Source organism: Oryx dammah, unplaced genomic scaffold, assembly GCF_014754425.2.
Source record: "Oryx dammah isolate SB20612 unplaced genomic scaffold, SCBI_Odam_1.1 HiC_scaffold_25, whole genome shotgun sequence".
Taxonomy (NCBI): Eukaryota; Metazoa; Chordata; class Mammalia; order Artiodactyla; family Bovidae; genus Oryx; species Oryx dammah.
In genome coordinates this window covers 87,018,414-87,040,530 of record NW_024070209.1, presented here as the reverse complement: position 1 = coordinate 87,040,530, position 22,117 = coordinate 87,018,414, and the positions used below count along the sequence as shown (strand labels likewise).

Here is a 22,117-nt window from a genome sequence, read left to right as displayed (position 1 = left end):
AGTGGTGACTATTTCCATCCTCTATTGAAGGACTGTTAGTCGCTCAGTTGTGTCTGACTCTTTGTGACCCCAGGGACTGTAGCCCGCCAGGCTGCCCCGTCCATGGGATGCTCCAGGCAAGAATACTGGAGTGGATTGCCATTTCCTTCTCCAGGGGATCTTCCCAACTCAGGGATCAAACCTGGGTCTCCTGCATCGCAGAAGGATTCCTTACCCACTGAGCCACCAGGGGAGCCCACTGCAGGATTCGGGCATATCAGTCTGAAACACACTTTCTAACATTGTCAGGGAAGTCACCTCAGTTCTAAGCAGCCTCCCGCCCAGGAAACCACATACCAAAAGTATTGATGCTCAGCTTGTCAATGAACTCCCAGAAACGCTCGATGACATCCTGCACTCGCTTCTCACATTTGCCCTGAGGACAAAAACGTCAGGTGTTACTTCGAGGGCCATGCATTTAGAAGGAACATGGCTTCCTTCATGTTAAAACATAACTAACGTGAAAAAGGATCCACTGAAACCAAACAGCCCAAGAGACCCACCTGTGACACTGAAATGGGGACCTAAAGTCCATTTTTATAAGTGAACTTAGAGTCACCAGAAGACAAACTTGAGAAAACCAGTCTGTTAAAGATGGGGCAATTCCAGTAAAGACTGTGCTGATCACACACACACACACACACAACCAGACAGCCTGCAGAAGGCTCCCAAGCCCCTAGCAACCCTCTTCTGTGAGTGTGCCGGGATAGTTCTGTTTCTGTGAGGAGCACAAGGATCTGACGAAGGCTGCCGACAGGTCGTTCCTACCTACTCTGTACCCATTTCAAGGTCAGAGCCCACAGTTCTGCAGCATGAGTTTTACAATTAGCCCAGAAAACCAAGTGGGAAGGAAAGTCCTGTGCAACTCTGCAACCCCATGGACTGTAGCCTACCAGGCTCCTCTGTCCATGGGATTTTCCAGGCAAGAAGAGTATGTAAGTGGGACTCACTGCCTGAAAGCAACCAGCTTTAGCATGAAGCCCCCAGGGCCGGTGCGGTCTCCAGAAACACCCATGGAACCTACCTGGACTCTCACGGACAGTGGTCAGACGTGGCACCGTCTGTGTTATGATTTCCTTCCATTTGCAAAGCCAAGCACTTACAAAACAAAAACATCACATGAATAAATACTGTACATAAATAAATACTCACATTCATGTCACAGAAGCCTACTGTACAGGGCTTGCCCTTCCTCAAAAACAAGTTCTTCTGCTCGGCGTCGACGTAAGGCACGCAGCGGCCCGAGGGGTCCCGGCAGCACACCTTGCACGAGTTGTCGGTTTCTGAAACGGGGCAGGGCCTCACATGCACGCGGTCCTCTGCTGCCCCGACCCTGCTGAGCCCCCAAGGGCGGGGTCGGGCTGGCAGGCAAGGGCCACCGCCACCCCTCCTGCCTTGGACACGCACTCACCATTACACGCACAGGACTCCAGCCTCTGCTCGCGCTCGCAGAAGGGCACGCACTTGCCGTCCTTACACTTGCCGAGATCCAGGCACACGGTGTCATCGGCGGCGTTTCCAGGAGGCGGGCACTCGCTGCTGTTACCTACAGCGTGGGGCACACAGTCACCATGAGTCACCCGGACCTGCTCCATCGGGAGCTGGAGAGCCCCGCGCCAAGCACTACGCTGCCCAGTGTCCACTCAGCCCCGCGGCCTTGCCTCCAACAGTACCTACTCGTTCCAGGTATCCTGCTTTTTTACCTCTTTGTAGTGAACAAAACGTGCGTATGAAACATGTATGTAAAACAGATCCCTACTACTGCCACTAATAAAAGACGCCTGTGAGCCCTGACTTGACTGCACACTCCCCCAGAGGGCCTCCTGCCCACAGCCCTCCCCAGCCCACACGCCCACCACCACGGCCACCCTTCTTCACTTTCTTCCACTCCTCTCACCTCAGAACCTTAACACATGCTGCTCAGTGCTCAGAGGGTTCTTGTCTCCCTCTTTCAGGAGGCCAGGCTGGCCTTCCTCACCCTTTACATTTTCTCTCAAGCATCTCCTCCCCCAGACAACCTGAGGACCACACCTCCGCTGGAGGCCCCTCACCCCCATCAGGCCCCATCACTGCACGCCGCCTCCCCACCACAGCACGTCTTCCAGTGTGCATCCATCTGAGTATCTGTGAGGCCCCATCACTGCACGCCGCCTCCCCCCACAGCACCTCTCCCAGTGTGCATCTGAGTATCTGTGAGGCCCCATCACTGCACGCCGCCTCCCCCCACAGCACCTCTTCCAGTGTGCATCTGAGTATCTGTGAGGCCCCATCACTGCACGCCGCCTCCCCCCAACAGCACCTCTTCCAGTGTGCATCCGTCTGATTATCTGTGGTTCTTTTCTGTTTCTGACCACCAGACTGGTAAGCTCTATGAGAGCAAAACCCAAATCTATGAATGAATCAATCTATGTCCAGTCCTGTCACACTGTAGGTAAACCACAGGTATTTCTTGAAAGAATCAATGATTCTTAAGGACAAAGAAAAGCCACCCAAAAATGTTACATTCGGGAGAATGGGTGAAATGAGTGATTCATTCTGGAAAATGAGAAACACAAGCAGTTAAAAGTCCACGCTAAAAGAGAAGAGAAAAACAACTGTATGAAGACACCATAGGCCTGGGTTTTCAAGTGAGGAATGAAAGTTAAAGTCATTCAGTCATGTCCAACTCTTGGCGACCCCATGAGCTATACAGTCCATGGAATTCTCCAGGCCAGAATATTGGAGTGGGTAGCCTTTCTTCCCTTCTCCAGGGGATCTTCCCAACCCAAGGATCAAACTCAGGTCTACCACATTGAAGGCAGATTCTTTACCAGCTGAGCCATCAGGGAAAGCCCCCAAGTGAATCAAAAGAATTCAGACTTAAAGGTCTGTGAACTTAAAGGACTCTGCCCTTTTCCCCACAGAAGCAGACTTTAACTACCTAACGCAGATGACACACTTAGGCTGTTAACCTTTGCCTCTGATTTTATAAAAATGTGTCACGCGTGCTGGGCATTCAAAGCGTCAACAAGACTGTCTTACAGAAAACTCACCCCCACTGAAAGCAAGCTCTGGAAAAAGGACAGCAAGTTCAGCACAGGGTTATACTCTGTACTGTCACCATATTTACGTCATGCTGCTCTCAGCAGATCCAAAAAAAAAATGCTTTTGTTGAACATCTGCTCTTAAAAGATTAAAATCAGAGCATGAAGATGCACAGGAAAATAATTAAGGAGCAGGTACTGGGGTCCCCCAGGGGATGCCGTGACAGAGCACTGGGCTCTGTCCACAGAGTGGCTGGTGCAAGAGGCCCAGGGAGGGGCCAGAGCATTTCTAACAGGAGCCCAGGTGATGCTGCTGCTACTTCATATAAATACGAGAACAAAAGTCTCTTTGATAAGGAAATCTTTTTTCAAATTGTTTTCAGTTCAGTTGCTCAGTTGTGTCCGACTCTTTGCGACCCCAGGAACTGCAGCGCGCCAGGCCTCCCTGTCCATCACCAACTCCCGGAGTTCACTCAAACTCACGTCCATCGAGTCGGTGATGCCATCCAGCCATCTCATCCTCTGTCGTCCCCTTCTCCTCCTGCCCCTAATCCCTCCCAGCATCAGAGTCTTTTCCAGTGAGTCAACCCTTCACATGAGGTGGCCAAAGTACTGGAGTTTCAGCTTTAGCATCAGTTCTTCCAAAGAACACCCAGGACTGATCTCCTTTAGAATGGACTGGTTGGATCTCCTTGCAGTCCAAGGGACTCTCAAATTGTTTTACACGTTATTTAAAAAGAAAGCACCTTCCTGAAACTGGTTATTACAGTAAAGACTACCACTGAGCATAGCCAGAAAGTGTTTTTTAAAGGTTGACTGAGATATCCAGGCTCCTGATATGTGACAAATTGATGTGATACTGACAGATCACAGAATGTTTGAATCATGAGTAACACAAAATGCACTTTTAATGAGTAACATTAAAAGCTGAAGGAAGAATCGAAGTGAGATAAAACTTCACATCCACTAGGATGGCTGTGATCAGAAAGATGGGGGAATTCCCTGGCAGTCCAATGGTCAAGACTGTGCTTCCACTGCAGGGGACACGGGTTTGATCCCTGGTCGGGGAACTAAGATCTTGCAGCGGCCAAAAAAATAAGACAAATAACAACAAGCACTGGTGAGGATTTGTAGAAATTGGAACCTTCACACATGCTGGTGGAAATGTAAAACAGTGCAGTCACTTTGGAAAACAGCCTGGTAGTTCTTCAAAGGATTAAACAGATGTACCACAGGACCCAGCAATTCTACAACTGGATAGACACAGACACATGAGAAGTAAAAACCTAAGTCTACACAAAAACTTGTACACAAATCTGCATAGCAGCATTACTCACAGCAGCCAAAAAGCAGCAACAATCCAAAATCCATTAATTGATGAATGAATAAGAAAATGTGATATATCCATACAATGGAATGTTATTCAGCAATAAAAATAAATGAAGGACTGATTCATGCTAAACATGGATAAATCTTGAAAGCATTCTGAAAGCAGCACACATATTTATGATTCTATTTACATGAAACATCCAGATTAGGCAAATCCATCGAAATAGAAAGTGGAGTAGTGGTTGTCTAGAGCTGAGAGAATGAGGAGATTTGAAATGATAGCTAAAGGGTCTGGGTTTCTTTCTGAGGCAATGAAAACTGACTGGTAGGTGGCTGCACAAACATGAATCTACTAGAAACCACTGAACTTACACTTCAAGTAGACAGGTGGTATGATATGCTTATTATCTCTCAATAAACTGTTACAAAAAACAAGCCAAGCAACCAAAGGATATATAAATTTAAAAATATAAGACGGGATAGATACACCAGACAAATAGGAAGGATACCACAACCACACAGATAGCAAACTGAATGTTAAAACAATTTGAAAGAGTATGTGCGTAACTGTTTCACTCTGCTGTGTGCCTAGAACACACACAACTGTTAAGTCAACTGTGCTCCAATAAAAATTTCAAAAATTAAAAAAAAAAATTAAATCAGAAAGGAGCATTACATAGTGATGAAGGAATAGCAAGACCAAGAAGATGTGGAGAACATGTACCTGATAACACAGCTTGGAGAGTTTTGAAAGGAATAACTGACAAAACTACAGGGAATATTGACAATCAATACAGATAATCTTAAAACTAGCTCCAGATAGATTAAAGTCCTGAAGGTGAAAGATAAAATTATGAAGCTAACAGAACCAACTGTGGAAAATATCTTTGTAATGATCGTGTGCTGTGATCAACTCAACTCTGTCCATGAGGTAAAAGGTTCAAGTCATCTGAATGAAACCCAACTCTGCTTTCAAATGCAGGCATACCCGTCTGCACACAACTCAAAAAATACACACGCACATACAGAAACAAAACGACAAATTTAAGTGAAAGATTTCTGTTCCAAAAGGACAACAGATAGGAGAAAGGCATATGCAGTATTTAAACCAGATAGATTATCATGAAAGAACTCCTCCAAATCAATAATAGCAAAAATTAAACCCACTTTTTATAAATGGACCAAATAAATGAACTAATTATGTTCAGAAGAAATCTAAATAGCTAGCAAATATACAGATGTTCATGAAAAATGTAAGTAAGGAGAAGAAATCACTTTACACTCAGACTGGCAAAAAAGAGCTGCATAATACGGTGTGTTGACAAGGACATCAGAATACAGGAGCCTGGACGCCACACGGTGACACTGACCAACCCATACTGCTGTTCCAGAGACCACTGGAGCGCCACCCTCCACGACTGGGCAATTCCATGCTTCCCTATGCACCCAGGAAGCCCTCACGGCTCCCAAAGGAGACGTGTGAGGATGCCCAGTGTGGTCCTACAGGCAGTATTAGGAGAGAAATCCTAGCGGCTATTGCTTGGTGAACAGATAAGCAAACACAGTATATCACAGTAAATCACTGGAAACCCAGCAAGGGCCCAAAACAATGAACTAGACACAACACAGAAATACAAAGCAATAGAAAACACAATCGTAAAAACGTGGCATTGCGTTTTCAAAAACGATCTAATGTAGAGTATCATTTTAGCACATTAAAAACACACATGTAGAGAGTTCCCTGGTAGTCCAGTGGGCTAAGACTCTGTGCTCCACTGCAGGGGGCCATGAATTTGATCCCTGGTCAGGAAACTAGAGCCCACATGCTGCAACTAAGACCCAGTGCAGCCAAATAAATAAATATATAGTTTTTAAATGTACAGAAAAATAACGGGCTTCCCAGGTGGCTCAGTGGTAAAGACTCTGCCTGCCAATGCAGGAGACACAGAGATGCAGCTTCAGCCTCTGGGTCAGGAAGATCCCCGGAGGAAGAAATGGCAACCCACTCCAGCATCCCTGCCTGGGAAATTCCATGGTCAGAGGAGCCTAGAAACTAGTCAAGAAACTAGTCCATGGGGTCACAAAGAGCTGGACAAACAACTTAGCGACTCAACAACAACAGCAACAAAAAATAACACTACCTCAAGGACATACACCTATCCAGGCAAATATCAAAGACACTAAAGCTGATGCCTATGAGAGAAAGGAGAATGGAAGTGAATGCTCACAGGTCTTGCAGTGACCAATGCGAAGCGTGCTGCGATCAACTCAACTCTGTCCGTGAGGTAAAAGGTTCGAGTCATCTGAATGAAACCCAACTCTGCTTTCAAATGCAGGCATACCCGTCTGAACAAATTATTCTTGAACCAAGAGGACATACCTGTACAGTAAGACACGCCTTTGCAAGTAGCATTAATGGCCTCTTGGCACTTCTTCTGGGCCGTCTCGAACTGACAGTTTTTACAGCAAGGACTGTTCCTATCACTGCAGAGGAAGAGCACACAGTCCAAGTCAACGGCCAGCTTCACAGCTCACACTATGGTCATGCCTCAGGCCCCGAGAGGGCAGGGCAAAGTCTCCTGAGGCCACCCACTCCTGCACAGACTCCCAGGTGCTGGCACCACTGGACACGGTCCCTCTGCCCTTCCTGATGCAGACACGGGCAGCAGAGTGGTCCACACTGACTCATCTTTTAAAATACCTTGGTGTCCTTGGTTTTCATTCACTTAATACATTTTTTTCTTAAGGGACTTCTTTTTTAAAGGGACTTCCCTGGTGGTCCAGTGACCTCTCAATGCAGGGTGCGTCAGTTTTCCATCCCTGGTTAGGGAACTGAGATCCCTCATGCCGCATGACCCAGCCAAAAGTTAAAGCAAAAAAACAAAAACAAAAACCAACCCCACAAGGCAATCAGTAGTCAAGAAACTAGGCAGCCTGGTCAGTATTTACAGTGTTAATATGCACTGTATACAGTTAAATCTGCCATAAAGTTACCCCCTCTACTTCTAAGCCAGGCACGGGACATTAAAAATGGAAATATAAGACTTCTAACTTGTAACCTGTAACAAGTTAGAGGTTTGTAACTAAACCTTCTTCCACATTTGGTTTCTGTGATTCAACAGCATTCTTTAAGGCTATACAGCACAGATACACAGTAATGAGTTTATGTCCCAGGACTGTCGTTATGAAGAAATGTGGCCATAAACCTCCTTGCTAAGTCATCCGTAATCTCTGCTTCCTTAGGATTCTCTGTACTACGGCATCACTACAGCAGAGAGGATGCAAGACCGAGGATTTGTCATGGAATGTCAAACTGCTTTCCAGAAAACATTTTTTTTTTTTTTTTTTTTTGCTGTACAGGGGTAGACACACACTTTCACAGGCCCTCTAATGCTTCTAAAGGCCCTGCGTTTTCAGCCCAACGTTTTGGAGATCCCTCATTAGGCATCCGAACACCTGCCATGCCGCACCCCTCACCTGCACTGCACACCTGGCCTCAGTGTGCAGTCGCTGTTGCAGCAAGTGTCATTGTTGAGGTACATGATGCCGGGGTCGCACTCCTCGCCCTCGTCCACCCTGGAGTTCCCGCACACTTTGTTGCTGCGTTCTTGGAAACACTCCTGGGACTTGCTTTCAATGGTCTTATAGATGGACTGTTTACTGCAGTTTGAAAACATCTTAAGAGAAAAAAGGCCACACAGGACCCAAGATAACATAAAAATTCAGGTAGTGTTTGTGCTTATTCTCCAGGGACAAACTAACGCAAAAGCCACAACTAGAACTAGCTTGAAGGCTTTTCAGGTTCACTGTTGCCTTTAAATGCCATTTGCATGGCACCTTCCTCTGCAGGAGGCTAGAAACATTATGTGAATTTGGTGAAGAGCCTAAAATTCTTCACAGGAAAGTAAGCTACACAAATGCTGAGACCAAACACCTCCACCAGTCGGGCATGAGCAGAGAGTCACCAGTCTAAGCTCAGTGACTTAGTGGCCGAGAGTGGCCCCACCGCAGGGACACTGAGAACCAGGCAGACCCCTTTACCCTGTCTTCCTAGATACAATGATCCAGGCCTGCAGAACACATCTGCTCTAATTCCCTGAATTTACATCAGTCATCCATGTTTAAAGTGTTTTAACAGCTGAGTTTAGTAAGAAGTGTGATACTACATACGTGTGTGTGTATATATAGTCTATTAAAAGATTAAGTCCCAAATTATTACCTAAACGTCTTCATGGGTTCCCAAGATCTTAAGTTTGAGTTGCTACAGCTGACTCCTAGCTTGTCCACTTGATATGCAAAACCATAGAAATGACCTACATTTGGGCATTTTTCCTGATGCTCTAAAACAGAGTCCAGCTCCCAAACAATTTGAAAATATCAAGAAAAGCAGAACAAGATCTGGGTAAAACTCAGCCTGAGTACTTTTAGAGGTAGGGCCTCCACAGTCTGCAAATGACTACAATGGCTGCATCTGCCACCCAGACAAGCGCCATAGACCCCTGAGGAGCAGAGCACAAGACCGTCATAAGACAGTATAGAACATACACTCGTCTCTGGCCACAGCTCCTGGCCCAGAGCTCCTGAAACCTCCACAATTTCCTAGGTAATAGGAGTGTCTTTTGTTGCAATGAGCAGACTCTGAGTGGGCTCCTGAGTGGGCACTGGTCATCAGAAAGACCAAGGCACGGTTAGAAGCTTGCAATTTTCAGCCCCACTTCCCATTCTCTTGCAAAAAGGAAAAAGGACCAGACAGACGTCTATGAAAACTTTCAGTTTAGACTCTGCAAGTGAGTCACAGCCACTCTCAGGAAGTCTCTGAAGCTGTTTCCCAAGTCAACGAGTGTCGAGTATTCCAAACACCTTCAACAGAATATGATCTCTCTACTTACTTGACAAAGTAAATATTATCTACTGCATACCAGGTACCCTGAATGAGCACTAGAGACAGAGATGTAAACCAGAAAGGCAAGCGCCTTACCCACAGGACACTTACATCTGGCAAATTACATATGTTGTTGCAAAAGTTTATTAAAACATGCAAATTATGAAGCAATGTAGAGCTAATATGAATGATACACTTATAAATGAAAGAATATTTTAAGTGAAAGTCTAAGCCCACCAGACCCTGCAAACTAGGATTCCAGTGCAAGGCATTAAACAATTAACTTTCCATACAGCTCAAAGCAACACATGATTACCTTTGACAACACACAGTCCACATGAGCAGACTTAGAGGGACCATGTTTCGCAGCACTTGGTGATGGGCAATTCCATCCCTAGCTGCTGCTGTCCAGTCACTCAGTCATGTCTGACGCTTTGTGACCCCATGGGTTACAGCACAAGTGGGAAACTTTTCTGGGCTCTCATTATCATTCAGCATCATCTCTTCCTCCCTGAACACATTTAAAACAAAAGCACCAGAAGGCACGTACCTTATTGTTCTCGTGGTCGCCACTCACAGCTATGGGGTACATGACGTACTTCCCTCCCTGGTCCTCATTTGGGGCACATTCTGCCAGACCATCTGGGTCGTGCTCTGCTCCAAAGTTGTGCCCCAATTCGTGAGTTGTAACGAGGTCAGCTTCCTGAAGGATCACGCAGGGAAAACATTACTTCCTAACACTTAACCATCACCTGCTGTGGCCAGGTGGGCTCCGCTCTCTTAAATGGGACCTGATCAGTCAGATTCAGATCAACAACAGGGCAACAGCTGGACTATGACTTCTTCTATCAGTTACAGAAATTAAATGGAATATTTGAGATTGTATTGAATACTGTTAAGTAGTATTACATGGATGAATTTAGATCAATGTAAGAAAATATAAATTAAAAGATAGACTGGAACACTCAATGAGGAACCAAACACTGGCCATTCCAAAACTGCCGGCACTGATAAACCAAAGAACAACCAACCAACCACTCAAGGCCCCCGCCCCCCACCCCTCATCTCAGTCACACTCCCGTTAGATCTAAGTGTGGTGGGAAGGTTAAATCTTGACAACTAAAGAATAGCAAAACAATGTTCCTTATCCCAGTGACTGAATTCCTGTCCAATGACAATCTTAATGACCTAGAGGATTTTGTTCAGAATCCAGTTGAAGGATTGTACTGAACCTATCAGATCACCAGAGAATTTCTATCTGAATAGAACAGTAAATTTAGCCAGTAAAGCTAAAAATTTTCCCATGTTTAACTGCATGAGATATCAATTTACTGATTTTTTTTCCCCTGAGATGGAGGAGGGGGGAAATCACTCCATGGACATGAAAAAAATCTATACATATTTTACAAGACACTGTATATTTTTTTAAAAAACAAAGAGTCCCAATTCTGAAACCAATGTGTTGAAGATTTCCAAGTGTTAATGGTAGTAAAGAAAACTTTGCATTTTTAGCAAAAAAGTATTCAAATCCCAAAGGTGCAATATGGGGAAGTAATTCCATACTATGCTTTGGAAAAATTCATTAGTGGATTCTCTAATCCACTTCAAAAAAAAAAAACAGACTAACACTTTAAAAAACATGTAAATAATTTATTTTTTGGTTCCATGTGTCTTAAATAGAAAAACTCTGGAAGACATGTCCTGAAATCAAACCACTGATGACACTGTAATGCCAAAAAGGTAAAGGAGCACCATAAAAACAATTTCGGAAATTAAAGTTTCCAAAAACTGCTTATCATATTTTGTTCTTTCATCCCATTTCACTTTTTTTTTTTAATTCACCAAAGTCCATAATTTATATTAGGTTTGCTCTGTGCTGTACTTTCTACGGGTTTTGGCAAACACATTATGTCTTTTCTTTTTTAAAAAAATTATTTTTGATGTGGACTATTTTAAAGTCTTTATTGAATTTTTTACAATATTACTTGTTTTATGTTTTGGTTTTTTGGCCATGGGGCATGTGGGATCTTAGCTTTCTGACAAGGGATCGAACGTGTACCCCCTACATTGGAAGGCAGAATATTAACCACTGGACTGTCAGAGAAGTCCCCACATGTTTTATATCCATCATTAAAGTATACAGAATAGTTTCAACACCCGAAAGAAAATCCTCTGTATTCCACCTACTCATCCCTCCCTCCACTCTTGGCAATCACTCATCATTTTATTGCCCCCATGGCTTTGCCTTTTACAGAATGTCATACAGATGGAATCAAACAGATTGGCTTCTTCTATTTAATATATTAACTCTTTGGGCCAGACAATTATTTTGCGTGCTTGTTGGGGGGTGGTGGTGCTGTCTTGTATATTATAGGCGGTTTAGTAGCATCCCTGGCCTCTAAAAAAAAAATAATAATAATATACATTTATGGTTCCTCCATGTGTTTATAACTTGATAGCTGTTTTTTAAAGTGCTTAATAGTATTCCATTATCTGGATGTACCCGTTTGTTTATCCATTCACCTACAGAAAGACATCTTGGTTGCTTCCAAGTCTTGGCAATCACTAATAAAGCTGTTATAAACATCCACGGTCAGGTTTCTGTGAGGACTCCTTTGACTAAACACTAAGGGTGCTGGGTCCAATGTAACACCAGAGTATGTTTATTTTTCTGAGACACTGCCACACTGTCTTCCTAAGTGATTGCATTAATACCATTTTGCATTTCCACCAGCAATGTATGAGAATTTATGTTGTTCCACATCCTCACTAGCATTTGGTATTATCACTACTTTGGATATTAGCAATACTATTAGTTTTATAAGGGGCTCTCTTTGTTTTGATTTGCAACTGCCTAATAACATACAGTGTTGAGCATCTTTTCATTATGTTTATTTGCTATCTGTATATCTTCTTTGCTGAGGTATTTATTAAGATCTTTGGTCTATTTTAAAATTGGGTTGTTCATTTTTTTATTTTTGACTTTTCAGTATACTCCTTATATGTTCTGGATAGCAGTCCTTTATCGGGAGCTGTAGATGACGGGCTCCAGAAAGAATGTCTTTAGGAAAAACAATAATACTAAGAGGTCTCAAAAGAAGTTTGACAGCTGACAACATTTTCTTCTTTATACTTTTCATATTTGTCACTAAAAACATACATCTGTTTAGGCAGAGACAAAGAACAGTATGCATTACCTTTTAAAAACATCTACATAAATATGTAACTGCTGAGGTCCCACTATAATAAACTCAAAATCTACTCTTTTAAAAATTGAAGAACATACCTTTGTAAGGATGGTTTTACCATAATTTTTTGTGCTGGTCAAACCACTATTCAAATAGATATTTTTCTTTCCAATTGGACTGTAATAAGCTACAGGAAAAAAGAAACAAATGGCTTGTTCAATAATTATGATGACACAATTATATTATAATCCAATCACCTTGCTATTCCCACATATTTCATACAACAAATGGAAAACTTACCCTTTGGACAAACACCTCCATGACTGTTTGCTCTGGGAGAACCAACATAAGCTAAGCCAAGGGTTCCCATATCAAAATCTTGGTACGTGAAAAGATGTGCTAGGCAGACTTTAGATGCTTCTTCAGCAATATCAAAACTAAATTGCTTTTAAAAAAACAAAGTGCTCTTAATTAGATTATCAGTTACATCAGACTAAGAGATGTTTCAACTAAATATTCCAGAATACTACCATACTGTACAACTGCATTTTTTTACATTTTTTAAAAACTGAAGTATAGTTGATAGACATAAGTTACAGATGTACAAAATATAGTAATTTACATTGTAAAGGTTATACTCCATTTACAGTTGTTATAAAATACTGGCTATACTCCCGTGTTGTGTCCTTGTAGCTTATTTTATACGTAACAGTTTGCACCTCTTCATCCCCTCCCCTATACTGCCCTTTCCCTCTCCCCACTGGTAACCACTGACTTATTCTCTGCATCTGTATTTCTTTGTCACCACCTTCACTAGTTTGTTGTATTTATGGATTGCATAGATAAATGCTGTCACACAGTATCCTTCTCTAACTTATTTACTTATCATAAGACCCTATACGTCCATCCCTGTTGTTGCAGATAGCAAAATTTCATTCTCTTTCATGGCTAAGTAGTATTACACAGATAACAGCACTCTATGGATCTCAAACTAATAGCAGCCTTAATTCCCCTCAAGCTTTGAAAACCTGACTTCACTTCAGTCTTGTGAGACTCTAACCAGAGAATCCAGATGAGCCACACTGTGGACTCAGCCTAGAAACCATCAGATTTTAAGCTGCTAAATTTGCGGTAATCTGTTAGAGCAACCATGGGAAACTAACACTTTAACAACACAGTAGAAGGTAAATACTATCACTTCACAGAAGGCCATTTTACAGCAAAGCAAAGGTATAGACAGAGTGTGTGTTAGTCGCTCAGTCGTGTCCAACTCTGCAACCCCAGGGACTGTAGCCTGCCAGGCTCCTCTGTCCATGAAATTCTCCAGGCAAGAATACTGGAATGGGTTGCCATTTCCTTCTCCAGGGAAATCTTCCCAACCCAGGGATCAAACTTGTGTCTCCTGCATTGCAGGCGGATGCTTTATCATCTGAGCTACTAGGGAAGCCCATAGATAGAAACCCGGGAACAAAAATGATAAATCTTGTCAAGACAAGAATCCATATGGCATACAATATTTATGTTATCCTTAGTTACCAGAATAAAAACACACAAATTTAAAATTTCCTAGAGTACTTTCAGATCTCCACATTACACCTCTACCATCTAGTACATTTTCATACCATTTGGTAATTACTGACCTCAGAGATCTACTAATAAGCTTCAAAGAGACCTGAACTAACAGAATCATGTCTAAGAAATGTATTTAGAGTAAGGAGGATATCCATTTATTTCCTAAAGCCCCATTACTTCACTAGATTTGCAGCGATTTTACCATTAAGCATTGCTTTCTAGCAATTTCCGCTTTCAGTTCTGTCCACCTTGCTGTCTGCCCAGTGACAGAGGAAGAGGTCACTGCTGGGTCAGCTGGGGTGTGCTGACCCTGGTGCTCACCACCTCCAAGACATCCCCTCATTAACACAGACGTGACCCGTATTTTTAGAAATCACAGAATGGTGTTAAACAGTATCACACTCAGGGTTCCATGACCTACCTCTAGCAACATCTTCACATCCCAAGCATCTTTTTCTTCATTTGGGTAACTTTTTGCCATATTGAAGTGCCTTTCACCAGGTTTCACCACTTGTGGAGACTTGAGGATGCGAATCTATACTTAAAGAGATAAAATACTTAGAACACTTCAGAAAAGTTCACAAGACTAAAATAATACTGCATTGTTTCAACTAAAAAAGACCATTGACCATTCTTAAAAAAAAAAAGTTTTAGAGTCAAAATTCCATAAAATTCTTCAGTTCTAATGTCCAATGATTAAAAAGAAACTGAGAAGCAAAATGGTATGAAAAATATGTCAAAGAATGATTTATAAATTTATAAGTGTACTCCTTTTTATTTCTTATTTAGTTGGAAAAAATAAAAACCTAGGCTCCATAAGCCTAAAATCATTTATTCCAGTGATTCAGAGATGAGAATGAGATGTACAGCTCTGCACACCACAGACATGTAAGTTTAAAAAAAAAGGGAGTTTTTCCTTATACATATAGCACAAATTCATATTAATCCTACTTTAAAAAAAAAAAAAAAGAGAGATGTTGGTTTATCTCCAAAGGCTAACGCAGAAAGGAACAAAGTCATGCTCAGCTCACTGTTTCTGGCATCTCTTCCAGATCTGCCTGCCTACAGAGGGGATACTGCAGTCTGCTACCCCTCCGAGTGGTAAATTCTCTGGGGTGGGCTCTGAAGCTCTGGTGCTGGGTGATCAAGGTCCATTCTGGGATGAACTAGGTGGGAGACCACTGGGACTGCACATCTAAACCACATTCTCAACCCACCTATCATCATTAAAGAAGCTGGTATCTTAATCTCCTACCACATCAAGTTTTTTTCAAACAGGTTCCAAATTCCTAAAGCAAAAAGCAGCTTTATTTATTGGTCTGCTAAAATTCAAATATGTTGCAGCTACTTTAAACAAGTAAGACACGTTTACTGTTATCATAATGGGGTAATCATCAACATACTCATGAAATGAAAAAGCGAGGTGCAGAAGAGTACAACATACCATACACAGACAAACACATGCTATGCATGCATGAAACATCCCTGGGGAGAGAGATGGATGAAACTAGTGGCAGGGGTGTCTCTGGGGAAAGGAGCTGGCTTGACAACGGGGAGCTGAGGAGACTTACTTTTCACTGGCTTTTGTACCATGTGTATATATTACCTATTCAAATGAAAACTTTTAAAAGGAAATGCAAAAGGGTAAAAGAAAATGGAAAAGGGAAAAATAATTCTTAGTTTTATACAAGTACTATACAAGTGTAACATTTATTAAAAGTATGATACATGATTTCAAAAGCTTTTTTCTTTTTATTCTACACTACAGGACCTGTAATATGGCTACTTTAGTACACACAACCTGATAAAAGAGATAATTTCCTTAATTTACATGTCAAAATGTCTGTCCAAAGTAATAACCAATTTCAGAATACTTGCTAATAACAAGTCTTATCAATTTGGAACAGTTTTTACTATGTGATATAATTAGGATGACATTAATACATCAGTGATGGACATCATTAACAGATAGGAACTCAGAAGATTCTTAGGAAAAGAGATCTAATAGTTCTATATGTATAAATGCCTTGAAAATGTACACACAGCATTTTTGAATGAATTTTCTAAGGCTTCAACAATGTGTTAGAATTCTAACTAAAGACATTAAGCATAATCAAAAGTAAAGCAACACAGAAGAAAAAAGGCCATGAATGCAGAAAAAAGGAAAGCTCTTAGTAGCATAAGGTTTCCTGCCTAAAAGAAGCCTAAGAACAGAATATTTCATAATCTATAAATAGTATCAAAACACTTAAGTTTATCAGATAAAAATCACTGTCATATCAGAATATTAATTCATGATTAAAGTAGAAGATAAGTTTCTGGGCTGTTAATACAAGTGACAAATATTTATACCATGCAACTTAGTTGAACATTATAACAAACATCCCTTGATAAAATACCTGTTCTATCTGTATTCCATAACCTTTAAAACCTGCATTGTCCCATGAAGTGTTTCGATAGATGTCATCAACTCTGTCAATCAACTCTATCTGTGTGTATAAAAAGAGAGAAAGAGAAAGACATGTATATTTTACCATTCTTTGCAGTCTAATATAAGTTCAGGGATTTAAAAAAAAATCAATTTAAATACCACTGTAAAAGTTTCACCAAGTAAAAAAACTGACACTAGGATGTTACTCTTAATGTTGACAGTTCTATCAAAGTATTTCTAGCCTCAAACTTAAAATGTTACCAGAATAAAGCAGTTGCACAATTAACCCCCAATTTCAGGTAATCAACTGCATAAAGAATGGAAATATTAAGTAATGGGTTTTTTTCAAAAACTGCCACTCAACTATGGAAATCAAAGTTAATAGTCAATTTACCTAAAATAGCCCAAAGAAGTACTCTGTTTCCTCTATCTCTTGCCACATACTTCAAAAAAAAAAACCCTTCAGAAAGTAGTAAGGAGCAGTGGCACATACCACCGACACTATCCCAGACCCTCCCTAGGCAAAGTTCAGCACCCAAGCACGAGGCAGAAACAGGAATGAGGTCTCACCATGTCGCCTCTCTCCCGTCCTCTGATGGGGATTGGGGGAGAGGTAGAGTACAGAGATTACTGAGGAAGGAGGGACAGTATAATAGCCAAGTATGATTCAAACTACAGTAGGAACAAGATACTCATTACCTATCTTTTCCTTAAGAGAAGATTTTACTGTTCAAACTGGGTAAATGAGGTTTGTTCTGGCAACTGCAAAGCATGTTACAGGTCTAAGAAATTGTTGTTTGCTTACGGTAACTCTAAGACCAAGAAATGCAATTTCTAGGAATTCCATGTGGTCCAGTGGTTAGGACCCTGCCTGCCAGTGCAAGGGACACGGGCTCAATCCCTGGTCTTGGAAGATCCCACATGCTGCACAGTAACTAAGCCTGTGTGCCACAATTACTGAAGCCCGCATGCTCTAGAGCCTGCAAGTCGCAACTAGAGAAAGTCCACACTGAGCAACAAAGACCTAGAGCAGCCAAAAGAAAAAGAGACATGCAATTTCTAAGACAAGCCCTTCCATTATATTCATATTCCTGGTGTAATGAACAAAGAAGTAAACTAAGAGCCCCTAATACAAAACCCACACTAAGAAAAGAAGCCTCTCAAGAAAGAATACCTGGGCTTCCCTGGTAGCTTGGTGGAAAAGAATCTGCATGCCAATGCAGGAGACACAGGTTCAATCTCTGATCCAGGAAGATCCCACATGCCGTGGAGCAGCTGAGCCCTACACCTGAGCACCCAACTGTTGAATCTATACTCCCTGACAAGAGAAGCCACAGCAATGAGAAGCCCAAGCATCCCAACAGGAGAGTAACTCGCCGCAACTAGAGAAAAGCCCGCACAGCAACCAAGACCAGCACAGCCAATAAACAAATTAATTTTAAAAGAGTTTCTTACTTAGGAACAAGACCTATAGTGACTTCACACACTACTCCTACTACCCTCGTAATATAATTACTTGACATAGAGGGCAAGGGAAAGAAGGGCACAAAAAACGCACAGTATGGGACCAGCAAGGCGCGGAGAAAGACGGCTTTGCTACACTGGGCTCTGCAGCGCTACAGAATGAATAGCCACATTCTCTTTAACTCCCTCAGCATCATTTCAGTCACTGCCAAGTGATCACGAGGAATGAGGTCAGACTGACAAAAAATGTCAATGAAATATGATTCCCTTGACTTTCAAAGTGACAATAGTAAACGCTGAAAAAATCCAGCACCAGTGGTTCTGTAATTTTGCCTTCAAATCTCTGCCCTACAGTTTCATTTATTCCACCCAGTTACGGCCTAACGATTAGATATTTTACATGATACAAACCAAGTGACCAGTCCCTCTGATAGACACATATAAGCAAAAACAACACACACAAGTTCATACAGATACTTGTTTCCCCCACTCTGGAGTATACATCTGTATGTCCCAGCAACAGGACCACTGTCATCTCAACAGTGACGTTTTCACAGAGTTCAGTTCTATAAAGACAAATGGTCTACATTATGAACTTTGCTTAAACATAATATGCATAAAAATTGATGTGCAGAAAAGCCTAGTTGAAAGGTAAAATGGTTTTCAAAAATTTGAAAATAGCATCTAACAACTAACAATAATCAAACTACATTATTGTTTAAATAATGTTAAGAAGCTCAGGTGACAGACCTCAAATATTCTAGGAAATCACAAAGCATCTGAAACAGATATCATTTCATAACATTTCAAATTACAGCAGTCTTCTCTTAAATGGCACTTGCCCACCTACAGGAATGTTTCTGCCCATTACATCCTCCAATGTCAAATACTCACCAAGTAGTTGGTAGTTGTACTCTCTTCCCCTCTGCCCATGTATTTGTAAAAGCGATGATCTGCTACCACCAATAATTTACACGTGTTCTTCAAGGGATTGGGGTCAGCTCGTCTCTTCACCCGATGAACAAGCTCTAATATGAATTTGGATGCACTATTAAATCAAAATTCACCAAAACAAGTTTTTTATAGCAAATTTTTAAATCTAGCATATTTTTGAAACAAATATTATTTGAGCTCAGTATCCTTAACAATATCTTGAACAAGAAAAATTTGGAGACAGAAAAGTGAAAATTAAGAATGAGATTTTCAACCTGTAGCATTCAAGGGACTTCCCTGGCATTCCAGTGGTTAAGAGATTGCACTGCCACCACAAGGGGCACAGGATCAATCCCTGGCTGAGGAACTAAGATCCCGAATGCCTTGTGGCGCCGCCAAAAAAATAGTAATAGCAAAAAAGTTAAAAAAAAAATTGTAGAATCCAAAAATAAGGAAAGTGTAAAAGTACTTCACAGAATAAAATAACAACCTATCTATTGCTCGACTATGGAGGTGTCATTTTCTTCTAGAAGAAGTCTACAAATTAACTAATGTAACAGTAAAAATATCCAGATAATCCAACATTAAAAAATTAGTGAGGCTACCTCCCTGGCAGTGCAGCGGTTAAGATTTCACGCTTCCAATGTAGGAGGTGCAGGTTTGATCCCCAGGCAGAGAATTAGGATCCCACATGCCACTTGGCATGGCCAGAAAAAATTTAAAAATAAAATAAAACTTGATCCTTAATAAAACAGCAATAAATGGGTAGACGATCTTTAAAACATCTCTAAATTCATCTGTCCAAGGGCTGTTAATCTTCTTTTAAACAAAACATACCCTTCTTGCTACCAACTGATTTCTTATAAACGTATCTGAAGATTGTTTTTTCACCATCCTATTCTGTCATTTCTAAATACCTGCTAATGAAAATGTTTTTCCTCAGATTATTCAATTTCCCCTTTCCCCAATCTTTTTTCTAGCATTTTCAATTATTACAGGCAAAAAATATATAGAACTTAAATTTGTGAACAATATTGTTTCCTGTCTATAGCCATAGCACCCTGAACATACCAGATCTCTCCTGAACAAAACTATTTTCAAGCCAAAATTAATGCTATAATTACTTGATAATCACGTTCTTTTTTTTTTTTAATCAACTAACAACCACCCCTACTGAAGACAGCTGTCATGCTTGCTTTTTATTTGAAATGTATGTTTTTCGTCTTACCATCAGGCAGCTCGCTGTCTACCAGCCCTTTCGGAAGCAACTCTTCGTTATCAGCCTTTATATAACCACACACTTTTGGAGACTGCAAACGTGAAACATTCTTGATATCTTCAGATTTATAAACTAACATTCTTTTGTCTTTAGTATCATTAATTAGTCTCCAAAGCGGCTAAAATAGGAAACAAATATAACTGAGATGGAAAATATAAAACTGCCTATTAAATTCTTATAACATCCTTTGCCTATTTTTAGATATCAGTAACATTCATTTCCAGGTTAAGTAAACTGCCTAGTCAAGACCAAGTTCTTCTCTGTAAGGACACTGGTCTCATCAGAATTAGATAGCTCATACAAAAAAAGATGCTGTGTCTGTGTATCTGTGCATCTATGTATCTCTATATCCATCATGGAAATGAAAATCAAAACCCGAAGGACACCATATCCACTAGGATAGCTGTAATCAAAAAGACATATAACAACAAGTATTGGCAAGGAGGTGGAGAAACCCTCATCTACTGCTCGTGAGAATGGAATATGAAATACAGAACACAGTAAACGTAAAATGCTGAGGATGCAAACTGCGGTCACTATGGAAAACAGTGCAGAAGTTTCATAAAAAGTTAAAAAAGGAGTTGTCATATGACCCAACAATTCCATTCCTAGTATATTACATACCCAAGAGCAATGAAAATATATGCTCACATAAAAACCTGTTCAAAAATGTTCATAGCAGGATTAGTCATAACAGCCGAACAGCAGACACAATGTCTGCTGCAAATGTCCAACTGATGCATCAATAAACAAAATGTGGTATATCCAAACAATGGAATATTATTTGGCAATAAAAAGAAATGGTGTACTTGACACATGCTATAACATGAAGGAATGTCAAAAACATTCTACATGAAAACAGCCAGACACCAAAAGATCACATGCTGTATGATTCCATTTATAGGAGTTGACCAAGCAAATCTAAAGAAACAAAAAGACAAACATAAATAGACAGAGAATAGTGATTTCCTAGAGCTGGCAGAGTTGGGGGTGGGAAGCAGATAGTGGACTTCTAAGTAAGTAATAAACCACTTGATCAACTTAAAAATTACTATCTTATGCTAAAGTCCTTCAACAAACCTGATGAGTTTACTTTTAAGTGACCATTTCACAGGAAAATGCTAATTATGATCATTTTTGTACTTGGTGAAACAGAGAGGAATGAATGAGAACAGAATTCCTAACTGTCCCAAGGGAATTATTTGGAAAAGGGAGGAATCTGAGAAAATTTAACTTGGATCTTAGGGCTTCCCTGGTGGCTCAGCGATAAAGAATCCTCCTGTAATTCAGCAGACCACCTGTGATACAGGAGACATGGGTTCAAGCCCTGAGTCAGAAGATCCCCTGGAGAAAGAAATGGCAACCCACTCCAGTATTCCTGCCTGAGAAATCTCATGGACAGAGGAGCCTGGCAGGCTACAGTCCAGGGGGTCAAAAGAGTCAGACACAACTAAGTGACTAACCACCATCACCAACTTGGGTCCTAAATGCACACATTTTTGGACTAAGAAAAGATGATCTTAAGGAAATAAGCAAACATGTGCATTGTGGCAGAAACAATGCTGCACACTCCCCCCACTGTTTATCTTTCTGAGCACAGGAGGTTAGGTTTTCTAGCCTCTTCTGTAGGCAGATCAGAGACAAGAGTTCTGGAACGTGGGCAGAAGTGATGCAGGCCACTTCTAAGCCTGGCCCATAAAATTCCCCTGTGGGATTCTCCAGCTGTTTCCCTTCTGTGGCAACCTCAGAGATGTGTTCATGTTCCAGAGTATTCTCTAGAGACACAGAAAACACTTCAACCCACAAATCAGGAGCAAACAGCTTGTTTCCTGGACCGGTATCTGACATGCAGTGATGTGTCTCACACAAACGTGGCTCCTTTGGGCTTGGTTTCGACTGCTAGGGTTTCAGTGAAAGAGTGGTCAGAGCCTGAGTGTCCTATAGCTTCATCTTTTAACTTCTCAGACTATGAACTGT

The 22,117-nt window shown here is 41.3% G+C and overlaps 1 protein-coding gene across 2 annotated transcripts in view; it reads right to left on the bottom strand.

The window, feature by feature from the left end:
- ADAM17 (ADAM metallopeptidase domain 17) overlaps positions 1 to 22,117 on the bottom strand; it is a 41,814-nt gene that overhangs the window by 4,336 nt on the left and 15,361 nt on the right. Inside the window, exons 5-16 of one of the 2 annotated variants that reach the window (XM_040224949.1) lie at positions 20,090 to 20,258; positions 18,823 to 18,956; positions 16,433 to 16,522; positions 14,455 to 14,568; positions 12,762 to 12,906; positions 12,560 to 12,648; positions 9,824 to 9,976; positions 7,869 to 8,068; positions 6,772 to 6,875; positions 1,451 to 1,585; positions 1,192 to 1,322; positions 337 to 415 (exon numbers count right to left, since the gene is read on the bottom strand). In XM_040224949.1, the coding sequence (XP_040080883.1) occupies positions 337 to 415; positions 1,192 to 1,322; positions 1,451 to 1,585; positions 6,772 to 6,875; positions 7,869 to 8,068; positions 9,824 to 9,976; positions 12,560 to 12,648; positions 12,762 to 12,906; positions 14,455 to 14,568; positions 16,433 to 16,522; positions 18,823 to 18,956; positions 20,090 to 20,258 (1,543 nt within the window). Of the gene's footprint in view, positions 1 to 336; positions 416 to 1,191; positions 1,323 to 1,450; positions 1,586 to 6,771; positions 6,876 to 7,868; positions 8,069 to 9,823; positions 9,977 to 12,559; positions 12,649 to 12,761; positions 12,907 to 14,454; positions 14,569 to 16,432; positions 16,523 to 18,822; positions 18,977 to 20,089; positions 20,259 to 22,117 lie in introns of both variants that reach the window. The other variant, XM_040224950.1, reaches the window with a different exon arrangement.